The sequence below is a fragment of the Grammomys surdaster genome, unplaced genomic scaffold, assembly GCF_004785775.1.
Source record: "Grammomys surdaster isolate TR1022 unplaced genomic scaffold, NIH_TR_1.0 213, whole genome shotgun sequence".
In the NCBI taxonomy this organism is placed as follows: Eukaryota; Metazoa; Chordata; class Mammalia; order Rodentia; family Muridae; genus Grammomys; species Grammomys surdaster.
In genome coordinates this window covers 724,552-747,722 of record NW_021604658.1, presented here as the reverse complement: position 1 = coordinate 747,722, position 23,171 = coordinate 724,552, and the positions used below count along the sequence as shown (strand labels likewise).

Below are 23,171 nucleotides of genomic sequence, written 5' to 3'. Positions count from 1 at the left end.
TTAAAGTGCAAAGAAAGTGCAAATCAGTGATCTGGGTTGTAGGAGGTTTGCACATCTAATGTGTATGACAAGCTAACAGGAGAACACAACAGGCCGTGGCTTAAAATTACACATGCAGAACATCCCCCTGGGGTTTGTCTCCAGGGCTGCCTACATTCTGATTCGTCTCTGCAGTTAAAGTTTTGAATTCAGCTTTTGCGTTTTGGGAACAGGATGGGGCCATGCAGGTACCAAGCTTGTGTTCCACTGCAGGCTAAAGGCCTGTTTGTCTCTCCTCTGCACTGGGGGCTCATATCCAGAGCCTTGAGTGTATGGATCTGGATCTTTCAGGCAGCAATGCAAACTATTTAGATCAGAGGGGGAAACTACATTTTCTTTTTTTTTTTTTTTTGTTTTTTTTGTTTTTTTTTGTTTTTTGTTTTTTTTTTGTTTTTCGAGACAGGGTTTCTCTGTATAGTTGTGGCTGTCCTGGAACTCACCCTGTAGACCAGGCTGGCCTCGAACTCAGAAATCCGCCTGCCTCTGCCTCCCAAGTGCTGGGATTAAAGGCGTGCGCCACCACCGCCCGGCGGAAACTACATTTTCATTGGTGACTTTTCCAGTTATAATTGAACTTTTTAACCTTTATGGAAAACCAGAAAGTATGAGGGGAATCAACAGGTGCTGGTATAAAAATGAGGAAAGTTTAGGTCAGGAGTGATTCTGATTAGGAAGCAGGGTTACAACCAACATCATTTGAAAAGGAGTAACACAGTGTATTCAAAGGAGTCAGAGAAAAATCTTAGGGGTTAATCGGAGAAAAGATTGCATAAAATATTTAAGCAAAATTGTAATTAGCATAATCAAGCAGCATTCATTTTAAGATTAATGCTTAAAATGTTAGAGTCTGAGCGGGAGTTGGTTAAATAGTGTGCTGAATGCCCAGGAGCTCACCACTCTCTTCCTTTGACAGGGTTTGATCTGAAGTCCTTTCTGCCTCTGCAGTGGTGGGACCACTCACACATCCATCTACAGCACCCCCGTTATGGGCCATTAAACCGGGGCACTTCTTACTGGAACCTGGGACTACGGCTTTGTGCCCAGCTTCAGGAGTATCTAATTTAATGTGTTCCTGCCCAGATGCACTTATATCACAAGACACTAGGAGCTTCTCTTCCAAGGAAGGGCCTAAACAAACAGCATGAAGGATTATTTGTATATTACTGCATACACCAAGCTTTTCTTCATCCCTCCCCGCCCCCGTATTCTCAGGGGAAGGCCTCCCCACAGAGCATGAATTATGTAATAATTCACTTGCTACCCATCTGTGTAGGATTTGAGAGACTTCAGAGGTTTTAGAGAACTTAAAATAATAACCTTACTCTAGTTCTTAGGGAACTTACGCCAGGAAGTAAACAAACACAGTGGGGGAGCACTGCTGTGGGAAGGTGGCAAGCTTCCACAACCAGACAGACACCCCTCTTAGCTAGTGGGAGCTCCCTGTCTGGCCTGGTCACACATCTGCTGAACGGCAAGTCTTAAGACTAAGTACAGGTCTCCCAAGACCCTTCCCCACACACCATGTCTTGAGATACTGTGCCTGCTCCACAATTTCACACATGATAAAAACTAAGTACAGAAATCTTTAAAGACTTGTGCAAGGCCAAAAAGCATCACTGCAGTAGGCAGGCCTCAAACCTAAGCAGACTCTCCTGCCTCTATCTGCCTAGTGCTGGGATTACAGACATGAGCCACCACATCCATCTTATAAGGGGCCCTTTCCTCCCTCCCTGTTTCTGAACCAGGGACTCATGTAGCCAGGTTGGTCCTGATCCATATAGCTCAGGATGTCCCTGAGCTCCTTCTGATCACCTCCGTGTCTTAAGGACTGGATTACAGGTGTGTGCACCACAGGCGGCTGGAGAGATCACATTTTAAAGGATTTGTATGTATTTCCTGTGTGCACGCTGGCCCATGTGTGACAGTGAGACGACAACATGTGGAATTCACTCCTCCCCTTCCAGAATGTGCTCTGAGGGTAACCTCAGTCAGCAGGCTTGGTGGCAAGCACTCTACCTGCTGAGCCACCTCAGTGAACTGAGCCACTGCTCCCGCTTTGTTTATTTTTAACATTTCATTGACTCTTTGTGTAGAAAGATTGCTTTTTAAAGGAGCCCTCCCCATCACGTTCATCTTAACATAATCTTAGGAGGCCAGTCTGCTCCTGAAGTCTCTCCTGTTTCTAACACACAGCAGTGAAAGGCTTTCAATCACTTTTCTGGTAAACAAGGATACAAAAACTAATCAAGCCTTGTGTTGGTGGCTGTCAATGGTTCTCATAAATCACATATGGGTTGGTTGGTTTTTTTTTTTGTTTTTTTTTTTTTGACAACAGCACTGTATCCTCTACATAAGTAAGAGAAGTAAATTATCCTAGAATATCTTAACACTTTGATAATAACACCAGGAGTTACCTGCTTTCTGCACACTGTGGGAAGCTGAGGCAGCAGATAAATAATGAATTTGCCCATGGACACCATGTAAGGCAAAAGACACTGGAGCCTGAGCTGGAGGTAGAGGCTGTGCCCCAGCCTTCTGTGTGTGTAACTGGCCGAGTGGGGTGCTGGGGAGGAAAGACTGAAAGGGCCGGGCTGTGGAAGGAGGCCCGCAAGTGGGAAGCTCAACAGGCCCCTGCATAAAGCCACTGAATTCGTCTTCGCCAAGAAAGGCAGATGATGGGGAGACAGTTTTAGTAGAATGAGATGTGGGGCAGTCTGCAAAATGGAAAATGGCAATGAAACACACGGGAGTGAAAACCAGAGGGAGAGAGGCATCCAGATGCGACAACCCACAGAGCACGCCCAAATACAAACAGCAGAGGTGACACCCCTCAGAGCACGTTCAAATGCGAACAGAACAGCAGAGGGGAGCAAGAAACAACAATAGCCAAGGGAGTATGTCTGCTTTGTTCTACAAATAAGCTCAGGAACTAGTCTACATTTGGTTCAAAACAGACAAAATTAACTCAAATTTCCGTCCTTCATTTTATTAGGTAGCATTAATTGTGCATCAAAGTGACAATTACTTCTGAAATCCAAGTGGTCTGTCTATCTAGAAACTATTTCCTTCTTTTCTTTGTTTTTTTGAGACAGGGTCTCTCCACTAAGCCCTGGCTGTCCTGGAACTCATTCCTTAGATCAGGCTAACCTTGAACTCACAGAGATCTCTCTGCTTTTGCCTCCTGAGTGCTCAGATCAATGGCATGCATCACCACATTCACATTCAACCCTAGAAAGATCTTTCAACCCCACCCCACCCCACCCCATAAGAGTGCTGCATAAAATGAACGAAATTCCACTGCTCTGTATGAGTGCTTGGGGTTTGAATTCAGGTCCTCATGCTTTCATGGCAAGAGCTCTTACGAGGAGCCATCTCCCCAGCCACAGTGTGGCTTTTTATCACTATGTGTGAGACTCACTCACATACTAAATGTGCTCTACAAGAGCTACATTTAACACAGAGCTCACTGATAGTTCCATTTCATTTTGTTTGTTTGGTTGGTTGGTTTTTGTTTGTTTATTTATTTATTTATTTATTTATTTATTTATTTGAGACAGTGTTTCTCTGTATGCTGGCTGTCCTGGAACTCACTGTATAGACCAGGCTGGCCTCAGAGATCCACCTGCCTCTGCCTTCTGTATGCTGGGGTTCAAATGTATGCGCCATCACGACTAGCTGTTTCTTCATATTTTTAATCTGTTTGAATTGCTTTACTATCTACTAATGTCTAATGTAACAAGGAACAGCCTCTCATTGGAAAAAGATGGTGGTAATTCCAAGCTTGTTACTTAAGACCAGTAGAATGAAATCTGGAATTACCAAAAGTTATATGAAAAATGAAAATGAATATGCAAACATATTGCTGTAATTTTTTTAAAGAAGAAAAAGGTCATGTAACATTGAACCCCATGCTTCCCAACAAGGGCTGCTGAGAGCACAGGTTAAGGTTCTCTGTGGGTTCTCAGCTGCTTTGGATGTCTTAAGACTGACTGGGTAAGCTTTGGGAATAGCTTCCTCAGAACAGTCTTCTGGAAGAGTAGAAACGGCTCCACTTAGAAGTGTCATCTGTAAGTGTGCTGAACTCTGGCAATCTGAATAACACACCAATTGATTACCTCACACATCTTACTTGCTGCTAACTGCTGACCACAGCTTTGTGTTGACAAGGAAACTTGGTGTGAACACAGTGTCTGACCTACAATGGCCACTGCTCTCTGTCTTTTCTACGTTCAGTGCCAGGTTCAGTTTTAGTCTTAACTTGCAATGTTTGTTTGGGGACAGGGTCAGCTACATAGCTTGGGTTGGCTTAGAACTTGCTATGTATATACTTTGGGCTAGCCTCAAGCTCACAGCTTCTCTATCTTAGTCTCTTGAGTGCTGAGATTTCAGAGATGTGCTACCATGCTGACTGAATCACTTCATCACTACCTTGTTTGGCTTACGATTTTCAGTTTTAAATATGCTTTTCCTGATCCGAAAATGATTGCTAAAAGCTTTCTCCTTCCAGTTTCAGTGTGTACTTTACTTTGGGCATGATTTTGGTAGTAGGAATCAAGGTATATAATCTAATCAGTGAATTAACAGGACAGAGATAAAACTGAGCCAGAAAAATCACAAATTAATAACAGACTGCAGAGGTGGCTCAGCAGTTGAGAGCACTTGCTGCTCTTACCAGGACCTGAATATGGTTTCTGGTGTCCATATCAATTTCATAATAGCATGTCGACTCCAGGTCCAGGGGATCTGACAGACTCGGTGAGCACACACACACATATATATACACACACTCACACACGAAAAAATAAATACTTAAAAAAAAGAACTGATAATATTGTCAACATTAGATTATTTTCTCCTGATATTAATTTATAAGAGATATTAAATCACAAGCATTTAAAATAAAACTTACTGATATATTTTCTAGCAGAAGATAGTACTTTTTGGCTTGCTGAGTGATTTATGAAAATTGTCTATTAATGGTACATTATAATTGAAGTTACCTTATAAAAAAACATCGAAGTATTTAATTTTAAAGAGATGAAAAACATTTTGCATACAGGACAATTTCAACCAAGTCTTTAAAATGATAACAAAACAAAAATATCCATTTACTCTGCTTCTCTAAGTTTTATTTGATTATCTCAGGATTAAAAACTACAAAGAGATTTACTGAAAGAAACTGAACTTTCCTGAGTTGTATTTGATTACTAAGGAACATCACAGCCATGACTATTTTCAGAATTTCTAAATTTTGTCCCATGAACAGTGAAATTTGAACTAGCTCCTAAAAGTACCAATGTCATAATAATGAAGATGGACTAGTAAGCTTACTGTGTTTCTTTGGGTCAACGGGCTATTTTTTTTCTGATTTCAAGACAGGGTCTCTTTCTATGTAGTCCTGGCAGACCAGGCCGGCCTCAAACTTAGAGATCCTCTTGCCTCTGTCTCCCAGTGAGTACTGGGATTAAAGGTGTGTACCATCATGCCCAGCACAACAGACTGTCTTCCGTCAGTACACTCACTGTGAAAACTTCACAGGGAAGTTATCAAAGCTAACTCTAACTAAAGGGCTTGACTGGGTCAGATCCCTACATTTAAAAATATTCAAATCTGAATTTACCTTGAAGGAAAAATTCAGCACGGACCTTCACATGCAAAGGCCAATTAAACACAGGGAGATGATCAACCACCTTTTAAGGAAAGAACACTTCCTGTCTCTTAAAATGAAAACTACCTGGTTTCTTTGGGTGTGATGCCGGAGTGGGGTGCATCTTAGCATCTCTGGAAAACCCATCCAAATTTCCTTTTATGGCTTCCAAAGCATCATCTCTGTTCTTCTCTCCTGTCTGCAAGACAAAGATTGTGTTTACTTTTTCCCTTTTTAAACTAAAACCCAGACATCTATTTCCAGTAACCTTTTCTTCTTCTTTTGTTTTTGTTTGTTTGTTTTGTTCTGAGGCAAGGTTTGCCTTAGAGCTCTCTGTCCAGCCCAGGCTGGCCTCAGACCCATGCAAGGCCACCCTCTTGCCTTTGACTTTCAGGTACAAGAATGCGGGAATGAGCTGCTGCACCAGGATTCAGGCCCAGTATTCTCACAGCACACTTGCAACAGTTAACTTTCAAAGTCAGAAAGATATCAATAAGTATATAAAATAATACATAAAAAGACCTTCTATACAGTATAAAAACTTTAAAAGGTTCATAATCAAATACTATTACACAGGGTTGTGAGATACTAAAAGTTCTATGAGGATCCTGACAAATCCAATTCCTATAATCAATCAATGTTTCCCAAGAAAATGATTACCAATATTGTCATGGTGGTTAAAAAAAAAAAAAAAGTTGAGAATGGCCCAATAGAGATCTGTAGAGAAAAAGAAAAACAATTCCCTTTAGGACTCAGGCAAACCATGATGTAAGGAAATCCACTGTAGCCCAGCTTAGGCTGCCTGAGTGAGGAGGCATGCACAGGGCAAGCCAGCCCTGGGAGGAGACCGCGGGGGCATCACCTTGGGCTTCACGCTACTGAGAAGTCTGAGCTTTTGTTTTTGCTCTTCAAACTGACGTCTTTTTCTTTCTTCTTCTAAGAGCTTTTGTTGCTGTTCAAATCGTTTTCTGAAGGGAAAACAATTACATCAACATTCAGCCTCAGGGAGTAATGCTACTTTCTGATTTATACTGTCAGCTTCAGCAATACCAACTTGCATTTCTAGAATTATAATCTTTACTCCTAATTATATGTAATTCTCTTATGACAATCTGTTTCTTCTGTAAACTAGCTCTAAAATACTTTAAATCAATCTACAGAATGATTCACTTAATTTACATTTATGCTTTTATTCCTTACCTAATTTGCAAGGCAAAGAGCGTATCCTTTTTTTGGGAGGGGGAAGGTAGGGGCATGAAACCTGGGGCCTCTGCACACCACACATCATCCAAGTGTGAAGAGGGAAACCCACCTCTAGGTGGAGACAAAGGATCCTTTGTCTGCTTCCTTAAGGATTAACCCAACAAGGTAAGGCCAGGAACCTTGGCTCTGGGACCACCCCAGGAAGACAGGTTCACTTTAAGGGAAAGTTCTCCAATTGGTCACCTAAGACCAAGCGGTCAGCTCTGAATTTATATACATACAAGGGGAACTAAATGGACTGAGTAGGTTGCACATAAGCGGCCATGAATTTGAGAGAGCAGGGGTGGGGGAGGTATAGACAGGAGGGAAGAAGTGTACTCAGGGAGGAAAGAGAAGGGCGTGCGTGGTGTGTGTGATTATGCTTAATTTAAAAATATTTTTAAAACCATTAGTTAAAGACAGATGCCATTCCCATGGTGGTTTGAATAGCTGTGGCCCCGTGGAGTCACGTGTTTCGATGCTTGGCCATAAAGAGTGGCACTATTATCTGGCCTTGACGGAGGAAGCGTGCCACTGTGGAAGCAGGCTTGGGGGTCTCCGAGGCTCAGCCACACCCAGAGTGGCACGCAGTCTCCTGTTGCTTTCAGATCAAGGTGCAGAACTCACAGCTCCTTCTCCAGCGCCATGTCTGCCTGGATGCTGCCATGCTCCCTGCCATGATGATAATGGGCTAAAGCTCTCAAACTGTAAGCCAGCCCCAATTCAATGCTTTGCTTTATAAGAGTTGCTTCGGTCATGGTGTCTTGAACCCTAAGATAATGCCTTTCCTTCCCAGAATCCCCTCCTCCTGTTGCAGTCCCTTCAAGGTGCCCATCTTTCTGAGGCTTGACTCAGAAAGATGTAATTTTTTTTTTCCTTCTCTTCTGTCTTTTTCTTCTAGCCAGAGCTAAGCTCCCTAACACCTTGGGCTTCCTTGCTGTTTCTAAGGTTCCCTTGCCCTGCCACATGGCTGCCTGTCACTATGACAAGCTCATCCTCTCTCTACTCCAGGCGGAGTGAGAGTGACAGCTTGCCTGCTCGTGAGTTTTTCTTTTACACTCTAATACACTGTCCTTAAGCTTCTGATTGATCCTTAAAATTTTCTTTGTGTCCATTTCTTATCAGAATGGCTAAGAACCCCAAGAGGGGACCCCAACTCCCCAGGTACCATATGATGGCTCTGCTGAGATTCCACAAGATCTCCAACATTATTTCTTTCTTGCTTTTCAATTCTTTAATTAGCAGAGAACATGAACCCCTTCCTGCACTCCTAGACGGTCTCACCAGCATCAGAGGAAACAATCTTGGTGTGCTGAGCAATTACAAAAACCAGGGAGGCAGATGAACATAAAATCATGCTTTGTTCTGTATATAAGAAAGTAATCTGCGGGCTGGAGGTAGCTCTGTGGTAAAGCCCATGCCTAGCAGTTAGTATGGTACCATCAAACAGCAGCAGTAACACCAATCAATGTAGGAAGCTGGATCTAGAGACAAAAACCTATAAGCCTAGCATTTGCAAGGGCTGGGCACAAATACTGCAAATTCATGGCCACATGGGTCTTTTTTGGTACTCTGATTCTGGAAATCAAAACTAACAAACAAAAAGATAAAAACCAACCAAACATATAGGAAATTTCCTTGGGAAGGAAGACAGTGTCTCCAGGAGCAAAAGCCATGCTCTGAGGAGCAGGAAGGAGTCTGGGGGACAACCAGCTTTGTTACTGTCTTTGTAACCTGGGTTGACAAACTGCTTCTCTGGTTCTCCCCTCCCTCAGAGAGAAAACATGAGGTTTGAAACAAAAGATGTGTAAGGGCCCTTTTGGAACCAACATATTTTGTTTTTTGTTTTGTTGTCTATTGTCCTACCTGGCCTTAAACTCACATCTCTCTCACCTGAACCTTGGGAGAGGTCAGTTTACAGGTAAGTGCCACATTATTCGGTTGGCTCTAAACTTCTTATAGAAGTATTCAAAGGGCCCTGTCTCAAAATCAAACAACAAACAAGCCTATTTTTAAAGTTTCCTTAAGAATGTATTCCCTTCGGCTTCATATTACAGAATACTTAACAATCTATAGAGTAGCGGCTACAGTGTAACCCTGACCCCTGGGCCCTGGGAGTCTCTTACTGTTGCTCTTCTGCAAACTGCTTCTGCATGTCTGGAGTGTACTGTGGGCCTGCAGGACGCATGCTCAGGAAAGGCGGCTGACCCAGGAAAGGCACACCCGCTGCTGGCATAGGCCCCATTGGTATTCCTGCCTAGAAGAAACAGGCAACAGATTAAATAACACATGGGTTTTCTTTTAATTATTGAAAAAGCAACTTTCAAAATTACTTCATAGTATTTTTCTTAGTAAGATATATGATATATGATATATTCTAGTGAAATATTAAAAAAAAAAGTAGGCTGAACATTCCTTTAGAATCAGAGGACACCATTGGTATAAGCTCCTTCAGGCTGTGTGTAGAAACATGTAGTTATACTCCGGTGTGTTCAGTAGCCCTCATGGCATAGGTATGCATGTGTGTTTTCCCACTATCAGTGAATACCCTGGCATATGGCAGTCATCCCACAGGTAATGCTGAACTTAATCCCCAGTAGTTATAAGATAATGAATATTCTGGAGTGGCGAGATGGTTCATTAGTTGCACTTGCAGAAGAACTGGCTTTGATTCCCAGCACCCACATGATGTCTTGTAACCATCTGTAACTCCAGTTCTAGGGATTGGATGGCCTCTTCTGCACTCAGCAGCCTCCAGGCACATACGTGACACATAAACATAAAGGCAGGCAAAACATTAATATACATAAAATAAATAAAAATCCAATAAAAGATAAATATTTTGATGTTCATATCATAGCCATTAATAACCTAAACTTTTACAGAAAATAGCAGATCTAATCAATAGCAATTTATATATCAATACAATAATATACCCTTATCGGAAGCATCCAGAAATAAGAATTCTTCAGCACAATATTCACTCACAAAGTCTTTAGTCAGAGTAACAAAAACAGCATTTTTTTCTGAAATTTCTTCAATCTGCTGTGTCACTTTTTATAATTTTGAGTTCCCTATCAAGATTTTTCTACTTCAGCTTTTATTTCTTAGATCATAAAAAAATATAGTTCCAGAACAAAAGAACACATAGTTCTACTGTCTACTCTGCTAATTCCAATACCTAACATTCATTTTGTTTAGAATAATTACTGTGGTGGTTTCGCTGAGAATGGCCCCCATAGGCTCATAGATTTGAATGCTTGGTTCTCAGTTGGTGGAACTATCTGGAAAGGATTAGGGGGTGTGTCATGGGGCAGGCTTTGATGCTTCAAATCCCAGCATCATTCCCAGCTAGCTCTTTTTATTTGCCCCCCACTTGTGGATAAGGATGTTACCTGTCAGCTTCTGCTGCAGTGCCCGCCCGCCAACCTCCCTGCTGCCATGTTTCCCACCACAATGGTCATGGAATTGCCCTCTGAAATTGTAAGCACCTAAAAAACACTTTCTTTTATAAGTTCTTCATCATAGTGTTTTACCACCGCAATAGAAAAGTGATGAAGATAGTTCCCTACCACGTGTGAGTCTTTGAGTTTGAACTGTAAATAGCATACATCTACAATTCCATCTACTTGGGAGGCCAAGACAAAGGGGATCCTTTGAACCCACATATAATAAAACTCCATTAAAAATGCAAACTATTGCTAAAGACAACATCAAGACATTGCTCTTGACACGTAGATCCCCAGAAACAAGCAATAACTTGATAAACTATCAACTAAGAAGCAAGTACCTGCATTGCAATGGGTCCTTGGGACATCTGAGAGCTGTAGTTCATTCCCATCATCCCTTGCATATTGGGCTGCATGACAGAGACCATAGGAAATCCTTGCTGTTGCATTGGAATCAGGCCTGCTGGAAAACACCAAGGCTTTATTAAAGTCAACATGTTAGAAGGTTTCTTTCCTTCAAACTGGAACATCCAGACGACTCACTAACTGAAAAACTGTATGTTACAATGGAAAGAGCACAAGGTCCTGATGAGACGGGTGTAAGTGAGAATTCCATCATCTACTTAGTTATGCAATCCTGGGCAAGCTGTAGAATTTCATTTGTTAAATAAAAATAATAGTGGTTCTGCAGAACTTGAATGTGGGTGTGCATGGCCTATATACAGTACTCGGTCTTCACCACGGACCCAGCGATTTCTGCCTCACTGGTATTCCTAAGCTTGTATCATTTCTTCTCATGCTGACCTCGTATAGTTAGCAGGATACTGTGGTGATGACAGTATGTAACTCCCAGCCTTGTTCTTTTTGAGAGAAGATCGTATGTGACTGAAGGGGTGGCCTGACAGACCCTCCTGCCTCCATCTCCCAAAGTTGCAACTGCAGATGTGTGCACCGCTCCTTGGCTCCCACGGCTAGTTGTTGGCTTCTTCTTGCTTTCTTGGAGCACTTGTGCTGGGAGAGGCACTGCTGCATCCCAGGAACAGCACATCTTTCCACTCCATCAAACTTTCCAATGACTGCAGCTCTGCCTGACAGCTTTACTACCACTCACAAGATGCTCTGAGCCAGAACCGCCAGCAAAGCCAAGCTCAAATTCCTGACTCACAGGCACATAACAAAATAACAAAATGCTTATTTTGTAAAGTTTTGGGGTGACCTACTATATAACAGTAGATAATAACACTGAAGACCATGAACTCTGGAAGTCAAATGAGTGGGTTACTTTCTATCTATTGGGTTATTTGCTCACTCCCTCACTCCGGGATTCCCTACCCCTTCTCTAAAACTCACTATATAGCCAGGCTGGTCTCTAACTTCCTGAGAGCTGGGATTACAGATGTATACCACCACTCCTTGTTTTTCTTAACTTCATTCTGTACCTTCGTTTATCATCTGTAAAACTGTTTAATGCGTATTATGTCAAAGTAATGCCATTTTTCTTCCCCAGCCTTACATGAACACTTACAGCTATTGTTGTGTGAAGCAAACATGATATGAGGACAGGAAAACCATGGGGAACATCTCAGTACATGAGAATCTCCTAAACTTCTCCAATGAAATATTCCCAATAGCACTTTGGGGTTTAGTAAATGATCAGTGTCTCCTATAATAGGGGACAGTTCCGTATGCCTTATGCATGGCAGTGAATAAAAACATAGCTTGAGCACAGATTATGTTCTAATTTTGTATTTTACCACACCCTGCAATCTCATCGATTCTGTCAGGCATGCACAACCTGTGGGCTGCATGCAGCTGATCTAAGGATAATCATCAATGCAGCCCAATATAAAAATCACCAGGTCACTGTTCACCACAAGAACATTGTAAAAACTTGATTAACACAATGCCGCAGGTAATGAGAAGCTTTGCTTCCTGGTTTATTTTTGAGAGAGGGTCTTACTGTACAGATTAGGCTGGTCTCAAATCACAGAGATCTGCCTGTCTCCCTCTGAGTGCTGGGTTAAGAGTATGTACCATCATGCCCAGCCCATATTCTCATATTCTCATATTCTCATATTCTCATACTCTCTCTCTCTCTCTCTCTCTCTCTCTCTCTCTCTCTCTCTCCCTCTCTCCCTCCCTCCCTCTCTCTCTCTCTCTCTCTCTCTCCCTCCAAATACTCAACTGAAAGAAGTACAGAAGCTGTCATGTGGAAACCACCTGCAATTCCAGCACTGGGTAGGCTAGGGCAGGACAGAGGTTAGAGGCGGAAATATACATAAGTCAGATGTTATTTCAAAAACCAAACATATACTACACAGTAAAGGGAAAGAACAATATAGCACATCTCTCTTGTTTCATCATTTGCTCTCTATGTTTCTTATTGCCTAATTTCAGAAGCATAGACATTTGCATCGACAGGTAACAGCTGGCAGAGGCAGACTACTTGTTGACCCATTCAGTGCTTTGTTCAAATTCTCAAGGTCTACGCCATGGCAGCCAGCATCCTAATAGCACAGCAGTGAACAGATCCAGGGCTTCACCCTATGGAAATCATGCTGTAACTGGAGACAACAAACAACAAAAGCAAAAAACCAAACCCTACAGGTGAAGTCATGGTAAGAGCTGGGGCATGAGGCAAAGCAGAACACTGGGAAGCCAGGAGCTGGAGGACAGCGCTCCATCTTCTGTGGCATGGTTTTCTGAGCAGGGGCCATGAGCACAAGGACCTGAAGGAAGGAAGGAAGGAAGGAAGGGAGGGAGGGAGGGAGGGAGGGAGGGAGGGAGGGAGGGAGGGAGGGGACAGCAACACCGATAGCCAAAATAGAGAATCTCAAAGGACACCAAAGACAGAGACTGTGGGGTCTCGTTGGTGACCAGAATAGCCTCAACGCAGCCTGTTCCTCTCTCATCATTATGTCCTAATGGTCATTCTACTTTTGAATGGGTAATTTAGGTATTTAGTATAACATTTAAAATATAGAAGTATATAAAGTGAAAAGTAAGTTTTCTCTTCTCCCTTGATCAAGTACACACGGTACTGTGGGCAACACTGCTGTTGTAAATGTTTTTAGAAACGATCTGTGCTTCAAGTCTTCAAATGATTAAAAGTCCACTCTAAAATACTTTTTAAAAAACCCTCATGCTGGACTAGGTGGCACAAGCCTGTGATCCCAGCACCCTGGAGGTGGAGGCAGCAGGATCAGGAGTTCAAAGTCATCCTCAACTTCAGAGTGAGTTCCAGAAAAGCCTGGGGCACATGAAACCCTGTCTCAAAAACAAAACAAGAGCTGGTGAGGTGGCTCAGTGGTAAGGGGCTTGCTGCCAAACCTGACAACCTAAGTTCAATACCTAGAACCTTCATGGAAGGAGAGAACCAACTCACATGGGCTATATCCTCTTACCTCCACACACTCACCCGCCACGGAACTGATACACAGACACAAACAACATCAATTTTGAAAAAGAAAAATCACTAAAAACAACAATAACAATAAACCCCTCCAAAATGATGGTTAGGAGCACTTGCTGCTCTTGACAGAGGGCCTGGGTTCAATCCCCAGCACCCACATGGTGACTTAAAAACCACATATAACTCCAGTTCCTGGTGATATGACAATTCTTCTGACCTTCATAGACATTCATGTCATACACAAATACACACTCAGGCACACATACATACAGACACATAAATACATACACACACAAATAAATGTCATTAAAAATTCCATTTAGAAATAAAAGTATCAAGCAATCCTTGGATATTTTTTGTTCATTTTCTGTATTCCATATGTGGATTTTTACATCAAAGTGTTAAAAAATGTAAAGCAATTAACTACATATGATGACAAACACAGTTTTGTAAGTACAGAATACCTTAGACCATTTGATAGCAATCTGGGACACCTGAGCACAGCTGGCTTAGGAAACACACACACACACACACACGAAGTGAAAAGAATATAACTGACCCTTGGAAAGTTGGCCTGAAACTCAACCTCTCCCACTGATGGAGACAAAGTCAGAGTCAGCTGCTTCCATCTGCTTGGAGTGCCCTTATCTCTCATCTCTGCCGGTGACCCAGGAGTTCCTGTTTCCCCAGTGAGTCTACCATAGCCAACCAGCACTGGCTCTGTGAGAAGGGCCACTTTTCAAAGACGGCTGGGGGCTGAGGGGAGTAGAGCGGAAGGAAGGCAGTGGAACTGAAGAAAGGAGCAAGACAAATGTAGGTAAATTCCTCCCTCAAGTTTTGTTTATAGCAGAATGAGCCAAAATTTTATCTCCCAACTCCAGCCATCAATGAGGTATGGCTAAAATTGATACCAGTGAACTCCATCCAGTCCTATAACCAAGAGATGGGGTTTACCCAACAGAGAGATTTCCAGGGATAGAACTGAGACTCAAATCTTTTTTATTCCATCTGTCTGTCTGTCTGTCTGTCTGTCTATCTTTATTGAGATAGGGTCTTGCTATGTAGTCTAGGCTGGCTCAGACTCACAACTCTGCCTCAGCCTCCCAAAGTCTAGGATTACAGGCATATGCCACCATAGCTGGCTGAGGCATAAATATTGTTCTTTCTTGAGACAGAGTCTCACTATGTAGCCTGGTTGGCAGCCCAGCCTCAAACATAAAAATCTGCTTGCCTCTGTTTCTCAAGTCCTGGAATTAAAGGTGTGTATTATCACTGGGTTAAGACTTAGATACGTTTAAATCAGAATATGAGATCTTCTTTTTGTACATTATTAAAATAAGACCATGACATACAGAGAGAAACATGAATAAGACACTAAAGAGATTCATTTATTCATTTAACCAGTATCTACATGGATTCTATCATACATGCAGGCAGGGTGCTGGAGACACTGGAGAGGACAAGACACGGCTCTTGCCCTCTGGCATAGAGAAGGCAGAAGAAGACAAGAGAGTTGCAGCCTGTTGCAATGTTATCATTTGTTCTTAATATTCTTTCCCTGAAATTTTCCTTCACCTCTGAGGTTAAATAATAACTTACTAATATAATGAATGAGTAAGTTTGGGAGATATCAGGAATGTCTAAACTAAACATTTAAAAAATAATTCTCTATTATTATTGTTGTTGTTTTGTTTTTTGTTGTTGTTGGGTTTTTTGTTTGTTTGTTTTTTGTTTCTTTTTGTTTTTTGAGTCAGGGTTTCTCTGTATAGCCCTGGCTGTCCTGGAACTCACTCTGTAGACCAGACTGGCCTCGAACTCAGAAATCTGCCTGCCTCTGCCTCCCAAGTGCTGGGATTAAAGGCGTGCACCACCACTGCCCTGCTGTTGTTTTGTTTTTCAAGGCAGGGTTTCTCTGTGCAACTGTCCTGGAACTCCTCTTATAGACCAAGCTGGCTTCCAACTTACTGAGCTCTGCTTGCCTCTGCCTCCCAAGTGCTGGGATTAAAGGCCTGTGCCACAGCCTGTCTTTAAAAGAAATTTTAAGAGAAAGTAACATACAGAGTTAAAACTTAAAAGAAATTTTACTTCATTGGGTAGCAATTTAACTTATCTTTAACTTACCCATTTAACTCTAAGTTAGGAAACAGTGGAGAACAGCTTCAGTTTGGGGGCTGAGACTGTGGCTTATGACAGAGTGCTTGCCTAGCATGTATGAGCCTAGCCCTGGGTGCCATTCCATTACTGACAAAGAGATGTAAGCTTTCACATACCTTGAGGGGGTCTCATTCCACCTGCAACAGGAAACATGAAGCTGAAAGCAGAATACAAATACATCAGTATCTTCATCTTTAGAAGATTTCAAACAAAGTCCAATTCTTACACAAATCAAAGAGTTAGACAGAGCCTGGCATCAGTTCAGTAGTACAGAGATGATTTATTAATATATTAAAAATTTACATGTGTGTTTGCCTGCATGTTTGCTTGTGTATTGCATGCATGCCTGGTGTCAATGGAGGCCAGAAAAGGGCATTGAATCCCTTAGAACTAGAGTTTCAAATGCTTGTGAGTTGTCATGTGGGTGCTGGGAACTAAATCCAGGTCTTTTGTAAGAGAAGCAAATGTTCTTAAATGCTGAGCCATCTCTCCAGCTCCAGAATTATTAATATTAATAAAGATTAAATTTCCTCTTTTTTTTTTTTCCGAGACAAGGTTTCTTTGTGTAGCCCTGGTTGTCATGGAACTCATTCTGTAGACCAGGCTGGACTTGAACTCAGAAATCCTTTGCCTTTGCCTCCCAGGTGCTAGGATTAAAGGTATGCGCCACCACTGCCTGGCATGAAGGGAACTTTTGAAGGGGGTTATGTGAGATAGAAAACAGAAGGCCCTGACACTAAGTCCTGCCTCTGTCACCTTGTGATCTCCCTGAACTTCAATTTCTCCATCTACAAAATGATGGAGAATTTATGTCCGTTCAGTAAACATTTAATGAGCATCTACTACATAAAAGGGCTGAAGCAGCTTACAATCTTGAGTACACAGGTGCAGGCAAATCATTGTACCACAGGGTAAGTGTGCCAACTGTTTAATCAAGGTCCAAATACTAAGAGCTCAGAAAACAATGATTAATTTTTAGGTTATTGGAAGTACTGCCAGTGCTCTTATGCACAGAACCATCTGCCATATATAAATATACACACACACATATATATACACACATATACACATATCTAATATATAATGTATAATATAAATTACATATTATATGTAACACACATATGTTTTATATATGTTATATATAAAATGTTAGTTTAACTATGTTATATATAAAGTTTTAGTTTAATGAAAATTAGGTTTAACTAAAATTAACTAAAACACAAATAACATATATTGTATATATAACATATATATATATTTACAATTTATTTATATATAATATGTTACACACACACACAGATGGGTGTGAAATGGTATGCCACTGTGGCTTAGATGTGTGTGACATCTCTGCTATCAGACATTCTGAGAAGAACAGCATGCCACAGAGTACTTTTTTTGGGGAGGGTACTTTAATGGCAGTATATGGAAAGACTTGAAGTAAGAACTGGCCAAGAAGATACCACAACGTTCTTAGTGAGTGGTGTAAAAGGAGTGCTGAACAAGGCAGGAGGGATGGGAAGGAAGTGGGCAGGAGCTATGAAAAGCAAAGACTGGAGAGAACTGGTAGCTGCCAGGATGGGGAACAGTGGGAACACAGAGAACACAGAGGAGGACGCTGACTGGACATCTGCAAGGACTGGGCTGCTCTGTGCTGGCTGTGGAAGCCCAGCGCACAGGCCTGGAGAGAAAGGTGCTGGAGGTGAGACTCAGAAGAGCAACCCAACAGGCAATTAGAAATGTTACTCAAGCTGGGTACGCCGGTGCATATCTACAGTCTCAGCACTCAGGAGGCAGAGGCAGGTGGATCCCAATGAGAACTCAAAGCCAGCCTGGTTTACATAGTGAGTTCTAGAACAGCCAGGGCTATGTAGAAAGACCTTGTCGAAAGAAAGGAAGGAAGGAAGGGAGGGAGGGAGGGAGGAAGGGAGGGAGGAAAGGAGGGAGGGAGGGAGGGAAAGAAATGTTACTCAAACTTAGAAGACCTGGAAAAATCCAGTACTTGAGATAAATCTTTTAAATTAAGGTTATAAACAACAACAAACCAACCACTGAATGCATAATACAAGCAAGGAAGTTGGCGCATGTGTGTAGCAAGAGGTCACTACAGGCAACCTTGCAGAGTCTCACTCTGGAAACCGAGGGGAGAATGGCTGCTGAGGCAGGGAGCAGCTCAGAACTGAATTAAAGAAAGTAGCTGCCAGTGTCTACTGCTCAGAGAAGCTTGTCCAGAAGATGAGGGAAAAAAGCCACCACCTTGAAAATGATGGTCTTCCAGTGGGTGGTTTCAGCCAGCAAAGGGAAGAAAACATGGCATCCTTACTGACAGGGAAAACTAGAGTTTTGAAGGAACAGGACTAACAAGTGAGAGGGAGCTGGTTTGAGGAACTGGTCCTTTTCGCTGAGACTGGAAAGGGGACAAATCAGGAAAGGGGGGAGGCTTTTTTTTAAATTATGTGTAGGGGTGTTTTGGCTGCATGTGCAGCTACACACCAGAAGTATGCAGTGCCCATGAAGGCCAAAAGAGGGTGTGAGATCCTGTGGCACTTACAACTGCTTACAAGCCAACACATGGGTCTAGGAATCAAACCCAATATCCCAGCAAGAGCAGCCAGTGCTCTTAACCACTGCCCCATCTCTTCAGCTCCAGAGAGGAAACCTCCTGGCTGGGAAAGTCTCTCAATTTCAGATTCCAAGATGCTCCTGAGAGGCTTTAGAGTAAGTTAGTAGGCACCAGAAAATGAATGTCAAATTCAGGAACTCTCGCTTTAAGAAAACAACAACAAAAAACCCTGAAGTCATCCTCCCACTCACAGGAAAAAAACCCTAAAATATCAGCTTTAGAGTCCATGGTTCTACAGTGTCTTAGTGTTTTGTTTTGTTCCTTTTAATGACAAAATGGTTTAGCATTCTAATCAGACATCCATCTGGCTTTTGTAGATGGGCTAGTTACTGGTGAATCCTGTGGCTGACAAGCAGGCCTAAAGAGTCAGCCCTTTTTAATAATATACAAGAATCAATAACAATCTCATGTTAACTGGGTTGTCTAAGACAAAACTTCTAGGCTCAAACCATCCCCCTGTCTTATCTCCTGATAGTAGGACTATGGGTGTGTGCCACCCTGCCATTCACTGGACAGTTCAAGGACAGTGCTGGTGATGGTTGGTTTTAAAAGACACTACTTAAACTTATCAAGATTGAAAAGCTCGGCAGCAAGGAATACAGTTAAGTAGGCCGTCAGTTGAGATTTTGCCAAACCTGCCTTAAAGATTCAAGTCACCAGTATGGTGGAGTGGCTTAGTAAAACTTGGAGTGAGTTCTATTCTCTTTTAGCCAGTGTAGTCCCCTTCTTACCCTACCTGTCTGCTCCCTCCCCTGTCAAGTGAGGACACAGAACCCAGCATTTGTCAAGGCCCCAAATTAAGGCAACCACAGAGACAAGATATAAGATGTATTACAGGGCTGGAGGGATGGTTAGTGAGCTGCTCTTGTGAGGGACCTGGGTTCAGTTCCCAGCATCCACATGGTTGCTCATGGTCACCCCTAACTCTATTTCCAGGGTATCTGTCACCCTCTTCTGAGGACACCAGGCATATGTATGGTGCACACATACAGGCAAAACCCACACACATTAATAAATATAAAATATGATTTAAAAATATCTGTTATAGATTTTAAAACCTACTTGAAAAATTAAACACATGTAAGAACAAAGCAACTGTACTGATGTGACTCTAGTAAAAATGTAACAACTCAATGTTGCTTAGTGATCCCTGCATTTTTATTACAAAATATTTAATAATTTAATGCTTTTCTTTTCCTTTGTGTTTCTGTGTCTGGACAGCCAAGGAAGCCAGAAGAGGGCATCAGATGCCCTGGAGCTGGACTTAAAGGCAGTTCTGAGCCTCCTCCCCCATGTGAGTGCTCATCTCTCTAGCCCCTACCATTCTCTTTTGTTACATTTAGTGTGTGTGTATGTGTGTGTGTGTAGCTGTCAGAGTGGAGGTGGAAGGACAGCCTGGGGGAGTTGGTTCTCTCCTTGTACTATGTGAGTCCCATTGTGCTTGGCAGCAAGCTCCACCCCCACGTAGGCCCGGACAACTAATTCTTAGACTGGCTAGACAAGCAGCTAAGACGCCCCGATAAGCAGGAAGATGCTGATAAGACAGCTAAGCATTCGGGAAGGTCGGGGATGGGGTGGGTTCAAATGAACTGAGCTTCCAAGAATCTGATTTGAAGGGACAAACGCTAACTGCTAAATGCTGCCAAGTCTCAGGCCCGGAGCTCTGCTTGTTACAAGCCTTTTGCTACTAACCTACATTAGCTACGGGCTTTCGTGTCTCAGGCCTGGGCTCCTAAACAGTCTTCTCAATGGATCTCCTCAGCCTCAGGCTCTGCTTTCTGATACTGGTGAGAGGCAAATTCAGTAAAGATCCTGTCAGGAGATGCACACCCCAGCTTAAACCAGTACGATTCCTCTGTGGGTCAGAGCTCTGGTTCCCTCTCATGGCCTTTTGGATAGAGCATACTTTCTGTTTCTTTTTTATCACATCAAACTCTCCTTTCCATCCAAGAGCAGCCGATCCAGCACTGCAGATGTGTTCTTCCCACAGCATTTGCCAGTCCCCAACTCTCTCACTCCCCTAATGACAATCTCAACTCCTTCCCCTCCTCCTGGTGCAGATGAAAATCAACCTCACTATTGTGCATTTTGGTGGAACTCACAAATACTTCATGCCAGGATAGGCAAGAAGCAGCAGAGGATGGAGAGACAAAAAGTACCCACAGAGCTTGTAAGAGAGCAGGGCAGGGAGGCAGAGTACTAAGGTTACTTTGTGAACAATCTGAGCACTGGGGCCTGTCTTGAGTTTTTTTGATTCCATTAGGGCAGTGGTTCTCAGCATTCCTAATGTGGTGACCCTTTAATACAGTTCTTTGCATGGAGGTGACCCCCAACCATAAAATTATTTTACTGCTACTTCATAACTGTAATTTTGCTACTGCTATGAATCACAATGTAACTAGCTGATTTGTGACCCCTAAGAGGGGTCAGGACCCACAGGTTGAGAATTTCCATATCAAGACTAATGATACTTAGCTCTGTGTAGTGGAGTTTGCAAACCTAGCATTAGTAAGATTGAGATAGTCAGATCACAAATCTGAGGCTGCCCTGAGCTATTTGTTCAACTCTAGCCTGAGCTAAATTAATAAAAGATACTGTCACAAAATAAACAACATTCTCAAATCAGTACTTTACAGTCATTACACATGACTACAAGTGGGGTCACTAAAGACTCACCCAGATTGTTTTCAACTGTTGCTTTACTTGGTTAAAGGCAAATGTTGTCGTTTATAAGAGCATTTACTCTAGGATAGTCCATTTGGCGTATTGAGCAAAAGGGGCTGTTTGCATGTGGCTGCCTTTGGCTAACCAACCTTTTAGGAAACTAAGTAGCTAAAAGAAAGTATTTAAGAACTAGTATCTAAGGCAGAAAGCAGGCCTTAGGATCAGTTCCAGCTGGTCATTTCTCTTTCCCACTGAAAGCTTAGAGAGTGCTGGCGGCTGCTTTTCTCCAGTTATACTCTGCCACTTTGTTAGCTTCCTCGTAGGTAACTTTAGCTCTTAGCATTGCTTTCCCCAAACCAAAATATTCCAGAGTACAGTTTCTTAGCCCAAGAAAGTATCTAATAAATGTAATGCCAAATACCCTTCAAAGAACCACTGTAACCACTTTCTGTCCCTCTATATATTTGGTACCTGTTGGAGTGGAGTTTATTGTCCATGTTCTTTTCCCTAAGACAGGATCTCAGGGTGCCCAGGCTGATCTCAAACTCTCCATATAGCTGAGCCTGTCTGAACTCCTGATCTTCCTGCCTATATCTCCTCAAAGCTGGATTTTAGGTAAGCAGCAGCGCAGCTGCTTGGACCAGTGACATTAAAATACTATAAACAAAACTGAGAAATGCACTTAATTTTTCTGTACCCAGGGTTCTTCCTTTTTTTTTTTTTAAAGAAAACATTTGTGCCTAAAACATAAAATTCTTTGTAATTTTCTAGGACTGGTCCCATTATTAATCATACATTTGATTAATGTCATTTAGGAATGCCACTTTAGAAATTGTCATCATGTATCTATTCTGCAGGCAAAAGCGATTTCTAATGACCACTAATGAAAAACCCTAATGAAACATTGACAAAAACAGAGAAGGAAGAAAAACATTTTAAGTTGAAAGTCAGACTGTATAGAGGAAGTGGAAAACTCGGCCACACACACACAGTTGCTTTATTCAAGTGACGGCTTTTTTCCTTCCGTGAATGAGTGTGTGTATATGTGTGTATGTTTGTGTGCGTGTATATATAGATATATATATGTATATACACACATATATATCAATATCAGTATCACATATGCACCTGTAAGAGGTGATAACTTTAAAATCTTTTACACATTTGGAGTGTGACTCCAAAATTAAATTATACATGAAAAAAAAACCCAAACACTTCACTTTCCAAAGATACCTTAGGATATTTAAAATTATAAAGCTAATTTTATCTTGGAATGTGCATGCAGTATGTTAGCTACTTAAACAAACACAAACTGAGTCATGATAGAAATGGGTGCAGACTTTCTGAATTCAAACATTTCGTTAAATGAAAATAAAGTTACAAATGTCCCCTTTACTATCCTAGATAAATGAAACACAGGCTAAAAATTATTTGAAATATAACAAAGAACAGATTTTTATTTTTACAAGGCGCTCAATAAAGTCTGGAAGCTTTTGTTGTAACAGGAGCATAACTGGTCTTAGTGAATTCTCTTTGTTTCAAAATGTCTTTTAAAAAAAGAGACAGACTAGTGTTAAGAGTTTTATCTACAAGACGAGCTCTATCTCAAGACAATTACTAATTCAAAGGTCTTCAGATTTTCCTATTTGTACGTGAAGAAAAGAAAAAGGACCGGATAGGACGCTCTATGAGAGGCAAGACAATACTCTACACTGTTAGAACGGTTCCTCCAGCTTTGTGACTAGCCGGTCACAGCCTTCGCTCCAACAGCAGCTCGAGCCCAGCAAACCTGGAAGGGACTCGCGGGCGCTCGAGGCCCCGCGGCAGGTGCGGCGGCGCTTGCACCCGAGCGCGGTCCCCGCGGGTCCCCAGGACGCTCGCGCCCCGCAACCGCCGCCCCTGCGCCCGGCCCCACCTGCCCATTCGGCGGCCCCACCTGCCCAC

At 42.3% G+C, this 23,171-nt stretch overlaps 1 protein-coding gene across 10 annotated transcripts in view; it reads right to left on the bottom strand.

The window, feature by feature from the left end:
- The window catches only part of Synrg (synergin gamma), a 70,889-nt gene extending 54,792 nt beyond the window's left edge, over positions 1-16,097 (bottom strand). For 2 of the 10 annotated variants that reach the window (XM_028772500.1, XM_028772502.1), the window contains exons 1-7: positions 16,060-16,097; positions 10,719-10,840; positions 9,055-9,185; positions 6,549-6,654; positions 5,774-5,885; positions 2,454-2,753; positions 934-1,167 (exon numbers count right to left, since the gene is read on the bottom strand). In XM_028772500.1, the coding sequence (XP_028628333.1) occupies positions 934-1,167; positions 2,454-2,753; positions 5,774-5,885; positions 6,549-6,654; positions 9,055-9,185; positions 10,719-10,840; positions 16,060-16,096 (1,042 nt within the window). In that variant the 5' untranslated portion in view covers position 16,097. The remainder of the gene's footprint in view (positions 1-933; positions 1,168-2,453; positions 2,754-5,773; positions 5,886-6,548; positions 6,655-9,054; positions 9,186-10,718; positions 10,841-16,059) is intronic. The other 8 variants (XM_028772504.1, XM_028772507.1, XM_028772505.1 and 5 more) reach the window with 5 other exon arrangements.
- Between the last annotated feature and the right edge of the window lie 7,074 nt (positions 16,098-23,171).